The sequence below is a fragment of the Dermochelys coriacea genome, chromosome 8 (assembly GCF_009764565.3).
Source record: "Dermochelys coriacea isolate rDerCor1 chromosome 8, rDerCor1.pri.v4, whole genome shotgun sequence".
Taxonomy (NCBI): Eukaryota; Metazoa; Chordata; order Testudines; family Dermochelyidae; genus Dermochelys; species Dermochelys coriacea.
This window is the reverse complement of record NC_050075.1, coordinates 48,773,490-48,797,249: the sequence shown is the minus strand read 5'-3', so window position 1 is coordinate 48,797,249 and position 23,760 is coordinate 48,773,490. Positions and strand designations below refer to the sequence as shown.

Below are 23,760 nucleotides of genomic sequence, written 5' to 3'. Positions count from 1 at the left end.
GGGTAGCTCCATTGTAGTCAGAGACTATTTGCCCAACTGATGTGGGTGGGGGGAGATCGGGTTCCCATAGCTGGAGACAGACACAGGAAGAATCTCCCCACTCCAGGAAGCGAGAGAGATAACTGATGTCATGGCAGAGGAACACTGAGGGGTCACTTCTGGCCTGTGTTCAAGCAATAATTGGCTCTTGCCTGCCCTGCTGACCCTACAGAACATGGTAAGGCACATAGGGAATGGTGTCTTTGACAGTTCATCTGGGGACATGCTGTCAGATGCTCTCCATCTCTTCCTTTAGTGGGATTATTCTCTCCCTTTGCAATCAGCTCACAAGGCACCCCTGCGTTCAGCAGCACAAAGTTAAAACACTAGTTGTGAAGTGTGGCCCGTGACTGGGGGACAAGCTAGCCACGCCTCCACCTTCATCATTGCTTAGAAGATTGAGGGTGGAATGTGGGGCCCACCCCACACCCATTTCTCTTCAACTGACCTTTTAAGGGTGAAGATCAGAGCATGTGCAAGCTGCATTTGCCTTCCAGCAGCCTGCTTCTATCAGGCACCAGAAGTGATGGCTGCACAGTGCGGGCTGGGGAGCCTACTCTATTTTTCTTAATGGATTTTAAGGGTTGTCAGAAACAATGGGGCAGGTATCCATGAGGATTTCCTGCTCTCTAGTCAGGAAAGATAGACACAGATGCTACCCTCCAGCTCCAACTATTGCAGCAAGGCCTCCAAAATGGCATGTGCCTCTCCCACATAACAGACCGATTCAGCTCCAAGACAGCCTGAGCCTTCAGCTGTGCAGAGCTCTGGTCCAACCCTGAACTTCAGGCTCTTGTGGATCAAAGCAAACCAAGACTTCCAGGCGTGAACGATGCTTCAAAAGGAGGGAACTGGGACAGCTCAGAATGCAGTGGGGTGGAGCTGGAAGGAGATGTGCATGTACAAGTAGAACTACAAAAAAAAAAAAAAAGGAGTACTTGTGGCACCTTAGAGACTAATAAATTTATTTGAGCATAAGCTTCCCACATCCGATGAAGTGAGCTGTAGCTCACGAAAGCTTATGCTCAAATAAATTTGTTAGTCTCTAAGATCCCACAAGTCCTCCTTTTCTTTTTGCGGATACAGACTAGCACGGCTGCTACTCTGAAACCTGTCATCAAGTAGAACTACTTGTGTGACAGCAGCAATGGGGAAAGAAACAGCCAAGCTTAACAGGGGTTTGGGTTTAGCTTTCCAAGAGTGATTCTTGGGAAAGGAGTGCCACATCTCTCTCCCTGTGGATAGTCACCAATCTGGGGTAGTTTAACAATTGGACCTTGTTTCTCTCTCTCTCTCACACACACACACACACACACACACACACACACACACACACACGTTCATCCATTAATGTAGCCACTTTCTTCATTTAGCTTGGACAGTGAAATGAGACAGCTCAGATTCACTTCCTCAGTTCTCCAGCACCATAACGAGCTAGTTGCATTTCAGTCAATACAGCAGGGAAAGAGTTAAATCTCTCCAGCCCCACCCATTAAAACCCTCACCTGTTCCTGAAATACAATAGTGTTTCCTCTCCCCATACTCACTCTTTTTTGGGGGGAGGGGGGGAGAAGAGAAAGAGTAGGAGTCTAAAATACTTAAAAAAATAGGACCCCATCCTGCCAAAAAGCTGGTGATGTAGAGAAAAGATCCAGTCCCTCTCTGCAAAGCTGCTTCTGACAGACACAAACCAATGGTGCCCTGGTGGGAAAACTTCAGCCACTGGCTTGAAAGGAAGATTCTGAGGAAGAGGATGAAAGACTAGAGACAGAGGTCATAAGTTCCCCTGAACAACAGGAACAGAAACTCCTCTAGCATTGGAAAGCATCCCCTTCAAATTAATGACACAAATCCCCATTACAACACACAAGAGAATGCCATTAGGAAGAGACATAAAAACTCCTTTAGTGGCATGGAAGAGGGAAATGACCAGTGAGGTAGCAAAGCTTCGAGGTGACAAAGTTATGTTAGTCAAGACCTGAGAAGACTATGAAGAAATTCAGAAGCATTTAACCAAGCTAGGTGAATGGGCAGCAGGATGGTAGAGGAAACTGAGTGCCGACAGATGCAAGGTAATGCACAGTAATTGGACTCATACATACTGCTGGCTTCTAAATTAACTGTAACTGCTGCAGGATGAGACTTGGGTGTCATTTTACGCAACTCTGTGTGAAGCAGCTGTCAGTAAAAGAATGTAGTAGGGTCAATAACAAATGGTATAGAAAATAGGATAATGCTGTAACAGGTTGGATCACAGAAACCCCCTTGGGAACTGCCAACTGATGTGCTGAGACTACTTCTAACCTGTTTTCCCTGCCAGCTTGGGGGTTCAGTGCCCTGTCTGGTTTGAGCCAGGCACGCTAGCCTGCTACAAACCCAGACCCAGGTCTGAACAACGTCCCCCAAAAGCTGCAGGCTTAACTGAAAACAGCTTAAGAAATGTTCCTGTCTCCAACACTCAGATGCCCAAACCCCAAATAAATCTGTTTTACCCTGTATAAAGTGTATACAGGGTAAACTCAAATTGTTCACCCTCTATAACACTGATAGAGAGATATGCACAGCTGTTCTGCCCCCCCCCCCCAGTATTAATACTTTGGGGTTAATTGATAAGTAAAAAGTGATTTTATTAAATACAAAATGTAGGATTTAAGTGGTTCCAAGTAATAACAGAAAGAACAAAGTGAATTACCAAGCAAAAAAAAACAAAACAAAAAGTCCAAACCTAATACAGTAAGAAAGCGATTACAGAAGAAATCTCACCTTCAGAGATGTTTCAATAAACTTCTATCACAGACTGGATACCTTCCTAGCCTGGGCACAATTTTTTTCCCTAGTACAATCTTGGTTTTAGCTCAGGTGGTAGCTAGGGGATTTCTCATAACTGCAGCGCATTTTGTTCTGTCCCACCTCCTTATATCTCTTTTGTATAAGGTGGGAATCCTTTGTCCCTCCCTGGGTTCCCACCCCTCCTTGTAAATGGAAAAGCACCAGGTTAAAGATGGATTCCAGTTTAGGTGACATGATCACACATCACTGTAAGACTAAGCCCTCATTCCTCCCAGGCTGATTTACAGGAAGGCCGCAAGCAAACAGAGTCATTTACAGTCAATTGTTTTGGTCGATTGGAATCTTGGTGGCTCCTAACAGCATTAATGGCCCACACTTTGCGCAACTACAATAGGATCTTAGAGTTATATTTTAAATTTCTAGTTTCAGATACAAGAATGATCCTATTTGTATAAATGTATGACCACACTCAGTAGATTAGCTTTGTAATGATACCTTATAAGAGACCTTTTGCATGAAAAGAAAAGGAGTACTTGTGGCACCTTAGCGACTAACAAATTTATTTGAGCATTGATCACTCTCCTTACAGGGTGTATGATAAAACCAATTGTTTCATGTTCTCTGTGTGTATATAAATCTCCCCACTGTATTTTCCACTGAATGCATCCGATGAAGTGAGCTGTAGCTCACGAAAGCTTATGCTCAAATAAATTTGTTAGTCTCTAAGGTGCCACAAGTACTCCTTTCCTTTTTTCGAATACAGACTAACATGGCTGCTACTCAAACCTGTCCTTTTGCATGAAGCAATTCCAGTTATATTTTATGAAAATATGCTAATGAGTGTGAATATAATCATATAGAGTGCAACATCACAAATGCCTTTAGAGAAGCAGCATGGTCCAGTGAATAGGGCACTGAGCTAAGTCTCCAGAAAACTAGGATCGATTCCTGCCACTGATCTGTGCGTAACCCTGGACAAGTCACTTCCCTTCCCCGTGCCTCTACCTGGTCTATTTAGATTGCAAGATCTTCAGGGGAGCACGAAGTACAGGACCTAGTATAAAGGGCCCCCCCGCCAGTCTAGGCTGGGGCCTCTAGGTATTACTGTAATACATGTAAGATAACTCTCTTTATATAAACTAATGTGACACTGTCTCCTAGAATACCGTGTTCTGTTTTAGTCATGCGATCTCAAAAAGGATATGACCAAATAGAAGGGCACATGTCACACAGGTGTTTAAAAAAAAAAAAAAAAAGCCAGCCACCCTCAATGAATAGGATGCTTTCCCAGGGAAGTGCCTTCACTTCTTCCAGAATCTAAGCTTTCACTTAAATATCATCAAGTACCATACCAGTCTAGTTTTTCATGGTTACAAACAAAAGCTTTGTAACCATGAACTCAGTGAAATCAGAGCAATGATATCTTCCTAAGCCTGCAGGCACATAGCTCTAGTGCCTCTGCTGCTGCTCAGAGCTTCCCCAAGCTGCAGTAGAGTGAAAACTGACTTAAGGCCTTGTCACTTTTACTACTCTTTTTCAGGTGCTGTGGTAGCAATCCAAATGACAAGAATCTGATCAATTTCATTCTGCTAGGTCTTGGAGAAAATTCTGAGTAACAGCAGGGTAAGTGCTAGAGCTAGTCACTAGGGAAGCCCTACCCCTCCTGCAGCAAAAAAAGGCAAAGGTTATGTAGTGGAAACATCTTCCTTCCAGCAGCCAGAAAGCTGAAGGAGGCATCATGCCCAAACAGTGCTGACTGCATATCCTCTTGCAGTCTTTCATATCTGTTTGCAGCACAGGTGCAAGGTTGGACAATGTTAGGAGGAGAAGGGGGAAAAATATAGCAGAGGAAAGGAAATAGGAAATGAATATTGAGGCAATTCAGGAAGAAATTTAATATCGTTTATAATAGAGAGGAGTAGAAGGAATTCAGGAATGGCAACTAGTAAGAACCAGTGGAATGCTCATTTCATGAGTTTTACCTGCATCCATCAAATATATTCAATTCATACTCATCCATGGTATTTAACCAGCTCTATGGCTGGTCTGATACTATTCAGAACATATTAATCTGTTAGAATAGTAGAATTAGTCAAATATATATCCCATACGCTAATCATCCCTACTAGCAAGTGAAATTTTGAAGACAGGTGTAACAGAAGCATTTGGGTTTTTTGCACTGCATTTAATAGTAACATTGTCAAACAGTACACCTGCTTAGTTCCTTTATGGTGCAGAGCGATGGCATCCTGAAGGGGTGGGTGGCACAGGTATTTTTCACCCAGGCCATAGGCTTAGTCTTAGGGCTACAAGGTCTCGGTAAGTTTTTCCAAGCCTGCCCATACTGGACAACTCTGTAATAAGATGCCCATTGAGAAGTTTCTTCCTAACTCACGCCAGGAAGAGGTTGGTTTATCTTCTCCAGTGTAACTGATGTTCTCATTAGCTATCTACGTGTCTTTTTATGGTTGCATGACACCTGCAAAGCCAGAGCTGGGAGATACATTAACCTCTGGAGTACCAAGCTCAAAGACCCATTTCTTCATGCTCAGATAATCCCAGCTCAGTCAATGTTAAGGAAGAGCTATTTGAACGATGCACCTACTCCAAATACAGATAGAGAGGGGAACCTGGCTGCAGAGACAGCCGCACTGATCCTAGTGGAAAAGGAAGCAAACCTGCCTACATGACAGACAGGCATTTTGCTCCAACACCCTCTGCACATCATCTTTACTCCTGGGAAAAGCTTTGAGTTTTCACAGGGACTCGCCTCATTTATATCCCTCAGTAATGCAGAGGGGACAGGAAAGATCCCTATTCTAACTCTCAGCATCTCCTCTCCCCTCTGAAGCACAATCAAGCCCAGCAGAGAGCAGGAACTGACCCTAACCCTGTTGCTGTAATCTGATTGCCCTGGACCACGATGCTTTGTAAACTGTGGATACTCTGGTTATGGGGCTAGATGTGATAGATTCTGAAATGACCATTCATGTCACTGGCCCATGCCTAATGTTGAACCTTAAAAGGTAACAGGAAGCAAGGAAAGGTCCACACTGAATGCCTTCCACCAGGGAACAAGAGATGAGTGAAGACTAGTACCTACAGGCTCAGTCATTAGCCAACCCCTTCCCCATTTCAGGGTTCTCTGTCTGGTGGGTGCACTGCTAGCCCCTCCTGCATCAGAGCCAGGCTCCCTAGCACACTGAAGGCTTGCGGGGCACTGGGGCTGGAAAATCCCCATTCAGTCTGCATTTCCCCCTTCCTCAGGGAGACAGACTACAGAACACAGTGAAAGCCCATCCCTCCATCCAGAACCCTTATGGTGAAATCCCACCACTGCTCCCTTTCACTCCAGGAGTAGCAGATCCCTTGAGACAGTGAGGAAGCCAAACTTCCCTGAGATCAAGAGAGCAGTCCTAATTTACCAGTAGAAGTGTTCAGCCAGACGTTCCACAGAAAGTCCATGTGAAATCTTCGGGCCTGGTTCTCTGCTGCCTTGCTCCCACACAGTCATTTACATGAGAGCTGAGCAGAATTTTCTGTTCCACAAAAACTTGAGATTTTTGGGAAAAAAGCATTCTGTAGTGGAATCAAAAAAGAGCTCAAAATTTCAGAACACAGCTCTAGGAGGGCAGCCCCGAGAGACAGCTTCCCCAGGAAGCCCCAGCTCATTGCAGGCTGTTGGGGCTTGCAAAGAAGCTGGGAGCCTAGAAGCCCGGGCTTCTGGGGAACCAGGCAGGGGACCATTGGAATGTCATCAAAATCGACACATTCCCATGGAACCATTTGATCTCCATGAATCTGCATTTTTCCAACCAGTACCAAGTTACACATATGCAGAGAGCGTGTTAGTGACTTCCCCATTACCTTGCAGATAGACTCTCACCCCTTTACTGGTCAGGAAAGCAGCACCTGGAGGTGATGCAAATTCCAGACATAGTTGTTTCAGTTCCTTTTAATGACTTCAATCACCAGGTTGCCTCAACCAGCACTGAAATTCTCTTGATCCACAGATCAACGCACGCTCCCCTATGCTGAAGTCCCCACCGATGTAGAGGAATCCCCAGAGCCAGCCTTTGGAGCCCACAAAGCCCCTCTCTTTGCTAAGGCGAGGGACCCAGAAATGTAACATGAGAACTCCCATGTATAGAGAAGGAAGATCCCCTTGAAGAGACTTCCCTCACTGTGCAACTGACAGCTTGTCTCAAATTAGTTACAGTCCCACCACAGCTACCCAGCTCTGGCCATTAGAGCCACAAAACCCACAGGTCCGTGAATGCAGGGAGGACCCCAGTCAGTTCATTCCTGGGTAGTGCCAGCTAGGATTCTGCCAACGCTAGGCCCGCTGCTGTTCCCCTACCCAGCCACCTGCCATAGTCTGAACCAGCTCCTCTAAGCAGCCAGCAGGCCCTCTAGCCACAAGGAGAGGCAGCTCACCAGCATGGTCCAGTGGACTAGACACCAAGAACCAGAAGCCAGTCCCAGACCTCACACCAACTCCCTCTGTGGCCTTGGTGATGTCATACATGCCAAAGTGTTCAAACAAACATGTAAACTTGGGCACCTCAGTAAAAAAGTGACTTATGGTCTCCCCCAACTCCCGCAGAGGTGCTGAGCACACACAGTTAGCTGGCCACGTTCAAAATCCACATTTATTCATGTGCCAGGAGCTGAAGGTACTCAGTACCTCTGAGCAAAACAAAGCCACAGTTGAGGGCCCCAATTTGACCCACCCATATTTGAGTAGTCTTAAATTGCACCTCAGTTTCTCTATCTGTAAAATGGGGATAGTCCTGACCTACCACATATAAATATAGGAGTTGCAGCATGTAGTTAATATTTGTAAGATCTTGCCCAAGCCTTAAAACTCATCAGAAGGTGCATACAACGCTTGAGTGCCTTGCGACCAAGCTGCCCCAGAACCAGAGTTTATTTTGACAGCTGTTCCTTGACAAAGTATTTTCTAAACAATGGCAGCCACAGGCTGCTGGGCTCCGGTTCTGGAGCTGGAGAGAGAGAGGGATGATCCATTTAAATCTACGGTCCATTCCAAAACCAACTCCCCTGCCACTAACCCTGCCTAAAAATCTTCTGGCTGGCTCAATGTCTTGTGGGGTGTGATCACAGAAGTGTTGGGCTGAAAGGGACTCTAGAGGTCTTCAAGTCCAGCCCTCAATGCTGAAGCAGGACCAAGTCTATCTAGATCAGGAGTGGGCAAACTTTTTGGCCCGAGGGCCATATCTGGCTATGGAAATCGTATGTTGGGCCATGAATGCCATGAAATTGGAGAATGGAGTGCGAGAGGGGGTGAGGGCTCCAGCTGTTGGTGCGGGCTCTGGGATGGGGCCAGAAGAGGAGTTCAGGGTGCAGGAGGGGGCTGTGGTCTGGGGCAGTAGGTTGAGGTGTGTGGGGAGGGTGCGGGCTCTGGGATATGGCTGGGGATGAGGGGTTTGGGGTGCAGACGGGTGCTCTTGGCTGGGACAAGGGGTTCAGAGGGTGGGGGGGGGATCAGGGGTGCAGGCTTTGGGCAGCGCTTACGTCAAGCGGCTCCCGGAAGCAACAGCACATCCCCCCTCCGTCTTCTACGTGGAGACATGGCCAGGCAGCTCTGTATGCTGCCCCGTCCACAGGCACTGCCCCTGCAGCTCCCATTGGCCATGGTTCCTGGCCAATGGGAGCTGCAGGGGTGGCACTTGGGGCAGGGGCAATGTACAGAGCCCCCTAGCTGTCCTACACGTAGGAGCCGGGACACACCTCTGCTTCCAGGAGCTGCGCAGAGGCACGGCACATGTGGAGCAGGGCAAGACCCAGACCCCGTTCCCCAGTGGGAACTCGAGAGTTGGATTAAAACATCTGAAGAGCCAGATGTGGCTCCCAGGCCATAGTTTGTCCACCCCTGACTTAGATCACCCCTAACAGGGTCTTTGTCTAACCTGTACTTAGAAACCTTCCTGCTGGGGATTATACAACCTCCCTTGGAAGCCTGTTCTAGAGCTTAACTACCCATATAGTTAGAGAGTTTTTCCTAATATCTAACCTAAATCTCCCTTGCTGCAGATTCTTGTCCTACTTTCAATAGACATGGGGAACAATTGATCACAGTCTTCAAATATGTTAAGGGTGGTGATAAAGAGCACAGTGATCAGGTCCCACCCTCCCATGAGTCTTCTTTTCTTAAAGATTAAATAGCCCCTTGCCTTTTTTTTTTTTTTAAAAAAAAAACAAAACAAAACAAAACCCTTTCCTCATAAGTCAGGTTATCTAAGCCTTGTAACATTTTTGTTACTCTCCTCTGGACTCTCTCCAGTTTGTCTATATCTTTCCTAGAGCGTGGCACCCAGAACCAGACACAATACTCCAACTGAGGCCTCACCAATGCAGAGTAGGATGAGACAATTATGTCTCATGTCTTACATATGATTATCAATACACCCAGAGTAATATTAGCCTTTTTCACCACTGCATCACATTGTTGGCTCATATACAATTTGTGATCCACTATAGCTCTCAGATGCTTTCCTGCAGTACTACCACCTAGCCAGTTATTCCCCATTTTGTAGTTGGGTATTTGATTTTTTTCCTTCCCAAGTAAAGTATTTTGTACTTTTCTCTATTGAATTTCATCTTGTTGATTTCAGATCCGTTCTCCATTTTGTCAAGGTCATTTTGAATTCTAATGCTGTCCTTCAAAGTGCTTGCAACACCTCCAGGCATGGGGTCATCTGCAGATTTTATAAGCATGCTCTCCACTGCATTATCCAAGTCATCAATGAAAGTATTGACCATTACTGAACCGAGGACTGAACTATGTGTGAGCCCACTAGATACACCTTTCCAGTTGAGCAGCAAATCATTGGTAACTATTCTGAGTACAGTCTTCCACCAACTTTTGCATAGATTTTATAATAATTTCATCTATACCACATTTCCCTAATTTGCTTATGAGAATGTCATGTGGGACTACGCCAAATGCCTTACTCAAATCAAGATCACATTTACTGTTCGCTCCCCCACCCCGGTGCACTAGGCCAATAACCTTGTCAAAAAACAAAAACAAAATGTGTGGACAGGAGTCCTTTATTTGAGGAGAGAGGAAGGAGAGCAGGAGTTTTCATCAGGCTCTTTGGTTCCAAGAGGAAGTGGAGTTGTTGCAGAGTGTTTAACAGGCCTGTCAAACAGTACTAAGCCCAACCTTGGGAAATCACATGGGGGGGCACGAGAGCAAGGAAAAGAGAGTCTTCATTTAATCCTGCACTTCTCTGGTGGAACTGCCAACAAGGGAGCCAGTTTCACCACTTCCTACAGACCACTAGACAGCCATCAGATGGTAATGCGCTTTGATTAGGCCCAGCATAGGTTGGATTCTGACAATGGGAAGGCTTTGTATCCCAGCCAGCTCTTACTAGTAATCATTTCACTGAACAACAACAGACTCTTAATAAAGGAGCTGCATTGTGGCTTGATAGGCCATCACATTAGTACTGCTCCTTTGGCAGGTCCAGTCATGGGCATCAGTCTGAGTCCTCCTCATCTGCCTATTACCACTTACCTATCACTTATGCCAGCAACAAGGCTTCTGCAAGACGTGGGCAGGGCCGACCTTACGGTGGGCCTAGAGTGCAAGGCCGCGGAAGGGCGCTCAGGGCCAGGGGGAATGGGTGGGGAGCCTGAGCGCCAAGGGGGCCAAAATACAAGTTTTCCCAGGGTACTATTTTCCCTAAGGCCGGCCCTGCATATGGGCTTCAGAGGTAGACAATCCAGGAGGCTTTTAAGTTACTTCAAGTTTATTTATTCTTTATTTGAATTCCCCCTCCACTTTCTTATTTTCCATAATCAGCTGGATCCATTTACTAAATGCTAACAGAATCCCTCTTCCCCAACCCTCTAGGAAAGGCCTGGTCACTTTGTAAAGGAATGCCAGCTCACCAAGAGCAGCACATGCTAAAAGTCAGGTGTGGTGAGCTACAAACAAGCTCTCTCTATACTCCCCTTCCATGGCCTAACACAGCTGCTTAGTGTAGAGCAGGGGTCTCAAACACGCGGCCCACAGAGTTATTTCCTGCAGTCACCATAGGCACCGACTCCACTAGCAGCCAAGCTCTCCTCTGCCCTCAGCCCCCCTGAGCGGGCCACGTCCCTGGCTCTCCGCCTACCTCCCTTTGCTTCCTGCTGCTGTTTGGCGGCACTTAGGACTTTCCAGGAGGAGCGGGGACACGGCACGCTTAGGGGAGGAGGTGGAGAAGAGGCAGGGCTGGGTTGGGGATTTGGGGAAGGGGTTGGAATGGGAGAAGAGAAGGGGTGGGAACAGGCAGGGCCTCATGGACTAGATGAGCAGTCTGAGGTATGAAGTTCAGCATGTATGATTCTTTGCTGTGTGAAGTTGGGAAAATGTTAAAAGTGGCAATGTATTTTGTATGAATAGTTACTTTAAGAAGTTCCTGCCATTACAGCTATGTTGATAGACTGTTAGTGTAGATCATCATCAGGGTTTCTGACCACATAAGGAATAGTTACAGATGTTTAATGTGAAGAGGGGTTTTAATAAAATATACAGTTTTTAAAAAGTTAATACATTGATTTTTATAGTATACTATATTACTCTTCATTTTTGGCTATACTTTTGTATCGTTGTATAAAAAGGTTTCAGTGATGTGGCCCTCGGGCCAACGTACTAGTCCTCATGTGGCCCAGCGATTTGAGTCTGAGATCCCTGGCCTAGAGCACCTTTTCTCAAATGTGGCCACAAGGGGGTTTCCCTGCAGCCATGACAACTTCCCGGGTGGTGATGGGGGGTGACGCAGCAAAGCATCAAAGCTCTCCCTCTCTTGCTCCTGGATATGCCACTTTGCACATCTCCAGAGACAGGTGGGCAGGGGTGAAAGTAACTTAACAGATTTACTGGTACACAGGGCAGATGGGTCCTGAGCAAGGTGTATGTGCATGTGTGTGGGGGGGGGTGGTGGTGTGGCTCTGCCTCTTCCAGGGGCCCAGTGCCTTGGGCAGAAGGGACGGGGCTGGTGCCAGACTCCACCAGCCAGCCCTTCAGCACTGCCCGGCCTGCGCTGCTCAGGGCTCCAACCACTGGAACGGTAGTGGTAGTTGGGAGCCCCAGGCTCTTTTAAATCGCCGGGCAGGGCAGCTACCCCTTTTGCCCCCCCACCAGCGGCCCTCCTGATATGGTCAGCTGTGTACTGGCAGCCACTTTCTTACTGGACCGGCTTACTTTCACCTCTGCAGGTGGGGCACAATGCTGAAGGAGCAAGGGGAATTCTTTACCTGGCAGGGGGAAGGGGGGCGGTGCACAAGGGGGAAGAGGGCTTAATGGGGCTCCGACTTCAGCCCTGGGGTGGCAGGGACTTAGGAAGCCTGGCTGAAGACTAGGGCTCCAGCCCTGGGGCTTCAGACTCCAAGCCCTAGCCGCGCGGCAGCAGGTGCCAATCCCTGGCTCTGGCCGTGTGGTGTCAATCCCTAAGCCCACTGGTGGGCGCTGACCCCATCTGTGCACTCCGACCCCCAGCCCTAGTCACTGACTCTGGGTGACCTTGAGCTCCAGTGGCTGCCGGCCCTGGGTGCAGATCCCCGGCACTGGACTAAGTTGTGGCGGGTGCTGTCTCTGGATGCCGACCCCTAGCCCTGGAGCAGCAGGCACAGGGCCCAAGCGCCAGCCCCAAACACGGCGGCAGCCGATCCCCGGCCGTGCGCCCTGACCCCCAGCCCAGGCTGCTGACCTCCTGGGATGTCAACCCTGGGTTCTGGCAGGTGCTGGCCCTGGGCACCCATCCCCAGCCACCAGTCTTGAGTGCAAATCCCCAGCCACACAGCAGCAGGTACCAATCCCAGGCTTTGACAGGTGCTGGTCCTGGATGCTGACCTCCAGTCCTGGTTGTGCAGCAGCAGGCTCCAGTGGGTGTGTCCTGGGCCAGCAGACTCCTAGCCTTGGCTGTGCAGCAGCAGCTGGCACAGACCCCAAGCACCATCCCTGGGTGCCGACCCTCGGCCCTGGTTGCACAGCAGCAGGTGCTGCCTCTGGGTGCCAACACCCAGCTGTGTGGCATTGGATGCCAGTCCCTGGCCCTGAGCACTAATCCCTGGCCCTAGCCATGCAACTGCGTGCACCATGCCTGGGCTCCAGTAGATAGTGGCCCAGGGTGCGGATCCCCTGCCCCAGGCGCCAACCCAGACCTCTGATCACACAGTGGCAGGGCCCCCCCATCCATCCTCCCTGGCTTCTGCCGCTTCACCCCTCCATCCATCCATCCTCCCTAGCCTCTGCCGCTTCACCCCTCCATCCATCCATCCTCCCTAGCCTCTGCCGTCTCACCCCCCATCCCTCCATTCAGGTCTGAGCTTGCCAGGACTTGCTGTAAAAAGTGATATTAAACATACAAATATCACTTTTCACAGCATTATTTTTATTATTGAGTTCACAAAAGAACCCTACATAAATAAATTACAATGATTTTGATGTGTATACATGAATAATTAACTTTAAGAAAAACAAATAAGTATTTTAGGAAAAAGTGTCAGAGTGGCCACCAGCAGGAGTTGGTGGCTAGACTCTGAGGCCACCAAAAAAATCTGTTGTGAGAACTGCTGGTCTAGAGAAACTTTTACCCATCTCTGACTCAACAACAACAGCACAGCTTTTTTTTGCGTGCGCGCCTTTGCGAGGAAAACATCCTCCGTTATCTTCACTCTGGTGTGTTACAAACTGAGTGCATTACAACAGTCTGCAGCTGGCACTGTGAGTTAGATGGATTTGCAGTTTTGGAATAAGAAAATACATCTGTCTTTTTTTCGCCATCTAGATCCTCTCTGCTTCTAACCAGGGCCAGCACATGTGGACCTTAAGAAGTGACAGTCAGCCATACTGCTAGCCACAGGACATTCTGGAAAGTTTACCCCTTGCCTGGGCTTAGTGTGGTGCATATCACCATAGATATACAGCATTCTTTGTTCTTCCAATGACCCATTTGCCCTCTATTACAGCAATCAAGAATATTACCAAAATTGGAGGCCTTGCCAGGAACCAGCAGGGCAGATCCCTGTTGTGTCAGCTGCATACACACTTTGCCTTACCTCTGCCATCAAGTATGTTCTTGCTTTGCTGCATCATGAGCCACATTAACTACAATACACCAGTGTGAGATACTAGAAGCATAAGCACCAATAATCTCTTCCTGTGCTTCTGCTTGAGCATAGCAAGTTAAGAATGGACTATAAGAGAGCTGGCTATGAAGTTTGCACTGATCTTTTGAGTTCTTTTTAAAGGGCAGCATTATAAGTGTATGTGTTTTGGCAGCAAGCAATCATTGCAGAGGGGAAATCAAAGCTGAGAAAGGAAAGGCCATTTAGTACACCACCCTGCTGATAAAGAACCTCTTCCCTGTTTACAGGAGAGCCTACTACTGCTGCTGAGCATGTTTCACTTTAAAGCGGAGAACAACCGTGCCCTACTGGAATGTAATCCCTGGCCTTACCTTGTGGATTCAATAGACCGCTCCAAGACATAGCACTTCAGCAGTGACAGACAATGTTACTGAGACAGCTATACAGAGCTAGGCCCACGCATGAAAGGCCTCACATGAACCTAGAATACTTGAGTCACCAGAAAAAACTAAGTGTAAGAACAATTCAGCATTGGTGCCCAGATAGAGATTTCCACACACACCCCCTCCACCTTCTATGGGATTTTTTTCCACTGGGGAACATGCATGTGTGTTTTCAACAAGCAAGAGAACAGATAAAGGCCACCCCCTATCACTGCAGTGAAGGCCTAGTGTATTTTTTTTTAAGTCATCTTTAGAAAAAACTGAGTGCACATAGCCCTATTTTCCTCAACTACAGCCAGGCATTTAGTGCTCCCTGTAACAAGGAAGATTTCAGGTGCATTCCCACCTATGAACATGAGCGTGTTCACCTGGAACATTTTTTAAATGGACACCATATGATGGAAGAAATTCCATCCCCCCTCTGAACAGAAAGACAAAATGTACATAGAGCAACTAGTTTGCCTCGACTGGTAATTCAAACAACAAACTCACCATAAACTTCAGTCCAAGCTGTCTCCCTATTGGCAGTTCCTAGAGTTTTCCCCAGCCCCAGTTCTGTGTCCAGAGGAACTCTTCTACACTCCCTTACATTCAGGGTGGAGTTACAGAGTCACATTTGCCATTGCGAATCAGCATCTCCCAGTAAAAAGAAAAGCAGTACTTGTGGCACCTTAGAGACTAACAAATTTATTAGAGCATAAGCTTTCGTGAACTACAGCTCACTTCATCGGATGCATCCGATGAAGTGAGCTGTAGCTCACGAAAGCTTATGCTCTAATAAATTTGTTAGTCTCTAAGGTGCCACAAGTACTGCTTTTCTTTTTGCGAATACAGACTAACACGGCTGCTACTCTGAAACCTGTCATCTCCCAGTAGGATTCCAACATCTGCTACCAATCTGGGTCAACAAAACACCCTCATGCCCCCATCAGACACCCCATATGTGCCTGAAAAAAAATCTGTTACTCACTATCATTCTAAGCAACACTTCAGATTACTGGAACAGAAAGGGATTAGAGAGGGGCAAATATTTGTCCTTTGCCTCCTTCGTCCATGTTATTGTCTGTATATAGCCAGTTTCACCGTTTCCCCTATTTGTCTGAGTCTTTCATACACATTAAATACATTAAAGGAAAGTGCAATTGTAAAGCCATTAAAGTTACCAGAGAAAGTACACAGACAGAGCCACACACACAAAAACTAGTATGCAATTATTACAGCTCCAGCCCTGTACTGAGCTAAACAGGGCCAGAACATGAGTCAAATGGGGGGGAGGCCTGTTGACAGAATGAAACTGGTGTTGCTTTAAAGCTGTTACTTGCTTACTGATTACAGTGACAAGTTTAATATTAGTGTGGAGAAGAAAGTGAGGCTCTAAGCTCCTTTCACTAAGAGACAGGTATAAAATTCTAGAACCAGCTTTTCTAGAGGTGCTTGTACACATGGGTATAGACAACTGGGAGCCTGGGGAACTTCATTAATAATGAAAGAATCAGTTTGGAACAGCTGCTTGTATCTCACTTAATTAAAAGTAGATAAGTTTAGTCATGGTGAAAATACTACTCAAGTTGTATTCAACAGCTACTATTTTTGAGCTCTACCCTCCGATGAGAGAGTTGTCTGTGCTTCTAGTTTATATTTTCTCTTTCTCCCCAGTCTAGGAGTGCAGGTGCATCTCCAGCAGGAGCAGTTAACACAATGGCATGATTGCCACTTCCAAGCTCTCTCACAATAGCTCCTATTAGCCTGCTTCCAGGCAGGCTGAGGGAACTTCAGTGACTCCTCCACATAGCTGCGATCAGAGTCGGAGGAAGGGAAGCTGGGCAGCCCCAGGAGGGACTGGGGAACACGACACTTATCTGACTCCCATTCAGCCTAGCCATCCGTGCAGCACTGAGTCACCCCGGCACAGAGCAATGTCACCACCAAGGCAGAAAGGGGAGGAAGGAGGTTGCGGGAGTTAGAGACAGAATAACCGTTTAGACAGATGTTTACAGGAGCACAAAAGTCAGCAGGACCCATCTGTGACGACCCGGCACAACTGCCACACAGACACCTACTCCCCCTGGGGCCGGAGCCGAGTGGCTGGGGTGTCAATCAGGAGGGAGCCCGCCGAAACCGCTGAGTGCCACCTGCCCGAGGATCAGGCCTTTGTGTCTGGCAGGCGGAGAACACAAGGCACGAAGCAGCCGCTTGGCGGGGAGCGGAGGCACCCACGCCGCAGAGCCGAGCTCGCTCCCCAGGGCGGACGAGCTGGCTGCGGCCAGACAACGTGCTACAAAGCCGCGCCACCAGTCAGCAGCCGCCCTGCCTCCCCGCAGCGCGCTGGAACAATCCCGGTGCAGGAGGGGGACCCGGGCGGCCTCTCACCCGCCCAACGCCTTGCTAGGAGCCGCGCCCCATCGCGGACACGTGTTCTTGCAGCCCAGAGGAGGCCGGGGGCTCTCCAGCAGGGTCTCGGCAGGCACCCAGCCGCCCAAGCCGCGGCCATGGAGCCGCTGCGCTCGGCTCCCCGTGCACCCACGCGGGGACCAGCCACTCCCGGCTCCGCGCTCCCCCACTCACCTTGCCGCTGGCTGTGCCGCCGCTGACCCCGATCAGGAAGGGCTCTTCACCGCCGGGCTGCTCGTGCTCCTGCAGGCTCTGCTCGCTGTCCCCTGCCATGCTGCTGCCGCCGCTCAGTCTCCGGCTCACCAGTCGCCTTGGGGGGCTGGATTTATCTGATGAGTCAAGGAAAGGCCTTCCTCCCCGCCGGGTTCACATCCCCAGCGTGCGGCTCCCTGCCAGGTGCCTGCTACAGCTGCACATGCTCCCGCCGCCCGGGCCGATGCTTGGGTTTGCAAACTGGCTGGGGCTCAGGAGCCGCATAGACCCAGCATCCATCCGCCTTCCGCTCGCTGCCTCCTCCAGCTGCTGCTGCGGACGGAGGACAAAGCGGAACGTGTCCGGGTAACGCCTCCTACAACACCTGTGCTCCGTTAACCCTCTCTAGCACTGGGGCCCTCTACTCCCGATTGACCGCACTGTGAGTTCTGTTGTGTTATGGCTCTGAGGCGCCAAATCTTCCAAATATCCTACTTTGCTCGCTTCACCCCAGGGGTGGGCCCCTTTCATTTCCAAGGGAGGCTGCCCAGGGAGGACACCCTGGGTTTGCACCGATGAATTCATTCTTTTTACCTACCGCCCTAAATCAGTCGAGATCAGCCCTTCAGGTATGAATTTCCTCAGGCCATTTCCAGAAATCAAAATCAGCTTCTACTGGAATGCTACTTGGGTTGAACCACAGTATTGCTCATGATAGGAACTCAAAGGTCACCCATCCTAGGTTCATCACCCTATCCCCCCACAGCCCTGATCCAAGCACTTATGTGCATAATGTATGTACTTAATTTTACACACATGAATAAACTTAAGCACAATCAGGACCCAAATTCCAGCACTGACCACTCAGGATATGAATTTTGAGAGAAGGAAGCATTGAGAGGAACTGAGTCATCTGTTCATTGGTATCATTTCTCCTGTCCCCACATCCCTGCACAGTCTTTCTTGTAATATCAGAGGGTCCCACCTCAGCACCAGTTGTGCTCTACTGCTAGTGCCAAGAAAGGAAGTGCTATAGGCAGAGAAACAAATGGGAGATTCCTGGAAGGGTGATTTCCAATGGGATTCCCATGACCCCATACCAACTTTAAAGCTATGATTGGGGACACAGTGCCAGGCACAAGGAACCGTTAAAAGTTTGTAACAAACAATATAACAGTGCCAGAGCACTTCAGTGCTCCGGGCATTACTCAGGCCCAGATCCATTGCTTTCAATGGAAATTAGGCACCTAAATACCTTTGAGGATCTGAGCCTTAGCTCCATTTCCCTCATTGTAGCCATCTCTGTAACTATGTCTAGGATCTTCAGGTCATTTAGCTATCCTTATGCCCACACAGATCTGCACCAATCTGTGTGTGGAGACAGAGATCAAGATGTCTACCATGCCCATGACTTTTTGCACTGGCCATTACACATTTCAGATTCTACCTTCTCTGAGGTCAGAGTTTAGTTTCTCTCCCAGATGCCCACCATTGAATTTCCTCACCTATTAGTACCCACAGTCCAATCCCTATCTTAAAAGCAGGGATTTTTTGGCACACAAAAGAAATTGAGAAAACCATGAATAAAAAAATAGGATCCTGTCTTGTTAGGATACTATGAAAAACTAGGCCAAGCCAGCACAAAGTTTATGTTACAAAATACAGAAATATTACCGATGGCATATCAGAATAAAGGTTGTATCCCAGCCTAAAGTATCTTTCAGTGTCCCCCTCTATCTTAAAAAAGTGTGTGTAAGCAAGGCCAGGTCTTCACTACAAACTTACATTGGTATAACTACGTCACTCAGGAGTGTGAAAAATTCACACCCAAGTGATGCAGTGATGCCTACCTAACCCCCGACGTAGACAGCACTATATGGACAGGAGGGCTTCTCCCATTGACGTAGCTACTGCCTCTTGCGGAGGTGGATCAACTACACTGATGGGAAAAGCCATCCTGTTGGTGTAGTAGCTGCAGCGTTTTAAGTGTAGACCTGCCCAGTATAACAAGAGCTCCTTCGTTCATAGAAAATATACATACATTTTGTCTTTCCCCAAGAACTAAGATCCAAATCCTCAATGGTATGTAGATACCTAACTCCCATTGAAATCAATGAAAGTTAGGTGCCTATATATCTTGGGGATCTAGGACTAAACTCTTTGTAATGGAGATGATACGAGCACACTACATCAACTTTCAAAAACAGGCCAGAATGGTAAAATGGAAGTGAATCAAGCTCAGGTATCAGTTTGTACTACATATAAAAAACAATAACATTTCCTGTACACATGCTAAAAGCTTACCAAAGCTCACCTGTCAGTCTTACGGGACTCTAGTCAGCCAAAGTCTTTCCCACCCTTCCACAAGGTTTGGGCCCCTATTGGACAGAAGGTCCTGTCCGTTTGCTGGATCAGAAAGAAGGCCCTGAGTTAGTTTAAATTCAGCCTTTTCATACCAAAAGCCCCTTCTTTGTCTGTTGGTCTCTGGAAAACCCAGTTTGAACCATATATGCAAGCCACCCCCAAGGGGTGCTACCGCTTTGGAGATGTTACAATCTGAGTGATTCATCTTAACACCCCCTACTGTTTTCGATCCCTGAAGGATCCATGGTAACCTATCTGTAGTAGGTGTGTACAATCCCTGGCCCACAGTAATACATACGCTGTAATACAGTATTACATAACTGTAATACAGTATGGTCCCCAAAGATACTGCATGCAGTTGCAATATCCGTCACAGATGAAAGCAAATGTAATAGCAGTGTTCAAAAAATGTTTACATTTACATTTAATGTTTATTCCTATGAGAATAATGGAACAGATATTAAGAGGGGAAAAATCTGAACATTGTCAATAAACAGCTGGAGTTATAAAGCACAGACATTGCAAATCAAAAGGGGTCAAGTGTGGCTTTGCACAAGCCCCACATACGGATCAGTGCATTGTGTTGCCTGACAAGCACATCAGGAAGCAGATTGTGACCGAGGAAGTGAAAATGGCCGAGAATCGAGATCCTCTAAATATTTAACTGCTTGATTCCAATTTATTTCAATGGGAGTTAGGCATCTAATTACCTTTGAGGATCTTGGCCAAATGTACCTACTAGTCCCCTGAGCTCCAGGTGAGGAGGAGAATCATACTCTGTCCCAGCTTTATACCTATACATCCCCCAACATTAAGCAGGGGTGCTAAGGTTGCCTATTCCCCATCTCTTCCTGCCCACATGTGCAGAGAGAAGATATAGCAGCCCCTTGAGAATGTGAAGCTGGTGCAAGGAAGCAAGCGAGTGCTTTTTGCTCCCTTACTCCCTTTTGCAGGATGGGCCACAATCTGGCCTAAACTTCAATGCCTTTGTTTTGATAGTATTGTTACCCCTTTTGACATCAGTGGTTGGCCAAAGTTTGGGGCCCTGCGGGTTTTTTCCGCTAGGATGGGGTGAGATATTTCTTTGATGTAATCCTGTTTATTTACAAAGAATGTACAAAGTCAGGTTTCCCAGAACACGGCAGGAATCAAACAACAGCTTTCCTCACAGCTTCAAGATTCTTTTTGGCAGCAGCACCCACCTTTAAAGCTCTTTCTAGGCTTTTCTCAGGGCCACACACTGTGCTTGTTCAGGCCACCCGTGTCTTCCTTGCTGCGTTCTCTCTGCTTCTCTCTCCCACACACAACTCCACCAAACAATACCCAACAAGGACCCTCCACCCACATCATGCTAAGCCTTGAGCAGACTCATGTGTGTGCCTGTGTTCTGGTTTGAGGCCCCTATTGTTTTGAACATTTATTCTCAATGAAGGACTGCTGCTACACTCATCAGTTTCAATGATGTTCTGCCCAGCCCACAACAGTATTAGGCCTGGTCTATGCTTAAAATTTAGGCCAACATAACTATAGTGCTCAGGGATGTGAAAAACCCAGCACCTAACCCACACTATGGATGCAGTTAGGTGGATGGAAGAATGCTTCTATTGTCCTACCTACCTTCGTTCAGGAAGGTTGAGTTCCTACAGCAATGGAAAAATCCATTCCATCGCTGTAGTTTGCATTTATGCTATGGGTTTAGAGGCATAGTTATGGCACTGTAGCTATGTGTGGCTTGGTCTATGCTAAAAAGTTACTATGTACCTCAGAGATATGAAAAATCCACAACCTGAGCAACATAGTTAAGTTGACCTAAACCCTGGTGTAGGCCACACTAAGTCAAAAGAAGAATTCTGTCAACCCAGCACCACCTCTCAGGAAAGTTGATTACCTATGCTGACGAGAGAACCCCTCCCATTGGTGTAGGGTCTAGTGTCAACACCGAAGCACTGGAGCTGTGCTCCTGTAGTGTTTCCAGTGTAGACAAGCCATAGGCCACTAAAACACCCATAATGTAGACACGGCCTTATTTAGGGACAGATTCTGCTACCCTTACTCATGGTGTGAAGTACCAGACTCTGCAAGTAGTAGAAGTGATTTCAGTGGGCCTATCACACAGCATGAATAAGGGTGGTGGAACCTCCAGACCCAAAGGGCTAGATTGTACTTTCAGACACAGTCCTGGCGAGGATCAGTGCATAAACTGCATGTCTCCAGAAGCAGCCTCAGGAGGAAAGGTGACTCAGAGACATCTCTTGGAAGTACTACTTTCTCTTGGTTCCCCTCTTGCACAAGGGGAGTAATCTACTGGTAGCCAGTGCCAGCAGCATATTATAACACTCCCTTATCCCTCACTGGCTCAGATGTGCTGGCAAGCACACGGGGAGGCAGACTCAAGTCTCCAATATTCCCTACTCTTCTCTGCCCACTCACTCCAAAGAATGAGTAAATGGGCACCACAGCACCTGTTTAGTTTTGCACACTTAAGTTCCAGGTAGCTTCTGCAGGGTGGAAGGGGAGTCTCCCCCTCATGCCCCTGTGCTAGTGCATAGTTCAAGTTACAATCTAGCCCAGTTAGTGGATGAAGTAGATGCTTCACTAAAAGTCAAATATAGTGCATGTGGTACTGTCTTATGAATCACTCTTGAAATTACTTCAAATTGGCTTGAATAGGAACTCTGTCCTGTGGACTGAAAACCGGCTGAAGGACCATAAAAAAAGGGTAATAGCAACGTATTGAGTTATGGGGAGGATTTTAACAAGTCAGTGTTGGGTTCAGTCTTATTTAATACCTTCATTAATGATCTGGAGGAGAGAGTAAAGAGAATGATGTCACAGATGACATTGAGGTGGAAGGAACTGTGAATACCAGTGATCACAGAGAAAATAATGAAAAGGAACCTAAGGCCTGAATCAAACCCCACTTAAACCACCTTGACTTTGACTTCAGTGGCCTTTGGGTCAGGCCCTTAAAGAGGATAAATATATAGAAATAAACCAACAACATGAGATTCAATTTAAAAAAAAAATGCAGACTAACACATCTGGGGAATAATAATCCAAAACTCTATCTAAAAGGAAGAAAAAACTTGGAAAAGAGATAGAAGATAAGACAGCAAATTAGATATGAGTTTGCAAAATGACAGCTGTAGAAAGGCCAGTTAAAATGCACAGGGTAATCATTTCACAGCAAGGTACAGTACAGCTCTAATGTGACCATACCTGAAGGAGTATTTTTTTTAAAGAACAAATTACGAAAAAAATATTGACAAAACTGGAGGAAATTTAGAGAGATCAACAAGAATGACTAGGGAGCTGGAGGGATTGGTTTATAAGAAGAGGCATAAAGAAATAAAGGTTATTCCATAGCCACTAAGTGAGAACTAAGGGGGATACATGTAGAAGTAATGGGATGAAATTAGGGGAAAAAAAATTATGCTGGAAAACTTTTGGGGAAATCTCTCCACAGAAGTCCAGGAAGCCACACTGTTCTTAAAATTAGACTGTCCAATACAAAATGTAAGGTAGGCAACAATCCCTCATTGAAGGAATATGCAGTGGGGATTTGTCATCTATTTCTAAGACTGCGTCCTGGTGGAAACATTCCCTGATTTTCACCCAAGATGATCCGGGGGCTAACAAGGTATTCAGTCCTTGAGGAGGAAGCCTGGGCCAATGGTTCAAGGGCTTGCTCCATGCTCAGGAGACCTCGGATTTGCACGGGCTCCCTGGTGCAAGTCACGTAGTCCCTCCGCGTCTGGGTTCCCCACCTATGAAGTGAGACTTGCAACACTGGGAGGCGCTCAGCTGACGAGGGGCCATGCACGTACCTAAGGCAGCATTGGGCTCTCCAGTGACAGTCCGGGAGCTCTCCGCGCTGCCGGCCAGCGGGGCGGGTCCCGGGAAGCACCCGCCCGCCAACAATGGCATCAGCGCGGGACTCCGAGCAGCGCTCGCGGGCCGGGCTCCTCCAGGAGGACAAAGCTTTGGGGAGCCCCCCCGCCGCCCGCCCGCGCCTTTGCGAGAGGGGCTGCCCGGGGCTTAGTTACAGCAGAGCCCCTCTTCCCGTCAGACTCCGCAGGGCCGCGGGGCTCCAGGGGAGCTCGACACTCGCCAGGGCCTGGCGCTGAGAACACGTCGCGGGCGCCAAGCGGGGCTCGCTGCGAGCTGGGCCCGGCTCCGCGCTCCCACGGGCTGAGGGGGACGCCGCGGCCCGGCCGGGCACTCAGACCGGCCTGGCGCTAGGCCCGCTGACCCACGGGCTGCAGAAAGCGCCCCGGGCGGGGAAGGCGCGGGAGCGGCAGGGCCCAGCCGGGCTACCCGGGGCGGCCGCTTCCAGCTTGAGGGGCTGCCCGGGCGGGCGGGGGCGCAGGCGCGAGGTGAGTTTACCGTCACTATTGGCCGGCGGCTCGCCCCTCCCTTGTAGGCGGGATTT

The 23,760-nt window shown here is 48.1% G+C and overlaps 2 protein-coding genes across 6 annotated transcripts in view; one reads left to right on the top strand and one right to left on the bottom strand.

Annotated features, from left to right (window-relative positions):
* Positions 1-23,297, bottom strand: part of UCK2 (uridine-cytidine kinase 2) — a 45,207-nt gene extending 21,910 nt beyond the window's left edge. For 2 of the 5 annotated variants that reach the window (XR_006273855.1, XM_043491076.1), the window contains exons 1-3: positions 23,156-23,297; positions 17,838-17,994; positions 16,947-17,097 (exon numbers count right to left, since the gene is read on the bottom strand). Coding sequence is in view for 4 of the 5 variants with exons in the window: in XM_043491076.1 (XP_043347011.1) it covers positions 16,947-17,045 (99 nt within the window). In the remaining variant the exon portion in view is untranslated. Of the gene's footprint in view, positions 1-16,946; positions 17,298-17,837; positions 17,995-23,155 lie in introns of those variants that run through there. The other 3 variants (XM_038412247.2, XM_043491075.1, XM_038412246.2) reach the window with 3 other exon arrangements.
* LOC122455570 (collagen alpha-1(I) chain-like) lies at positions 23,035-23,570 on the top strand. The gene is made up of 2 exons (XM_043491079.1): positions 23,035-23,319; positions 23,358-23,570. The coding sequence occupies exons 1-2, from the start codon at positions 23,146-23,148 to the stop codon at positions 23,568-23,570; spliced, it is 387 nt and encodes a 128-aa protein (XP_043347014.1). The 5' UTR covers positions 23,035-23,145.
* The last annotated feature ends 190 nt before the right edge of the window (positions 23,571-23,760 follow it).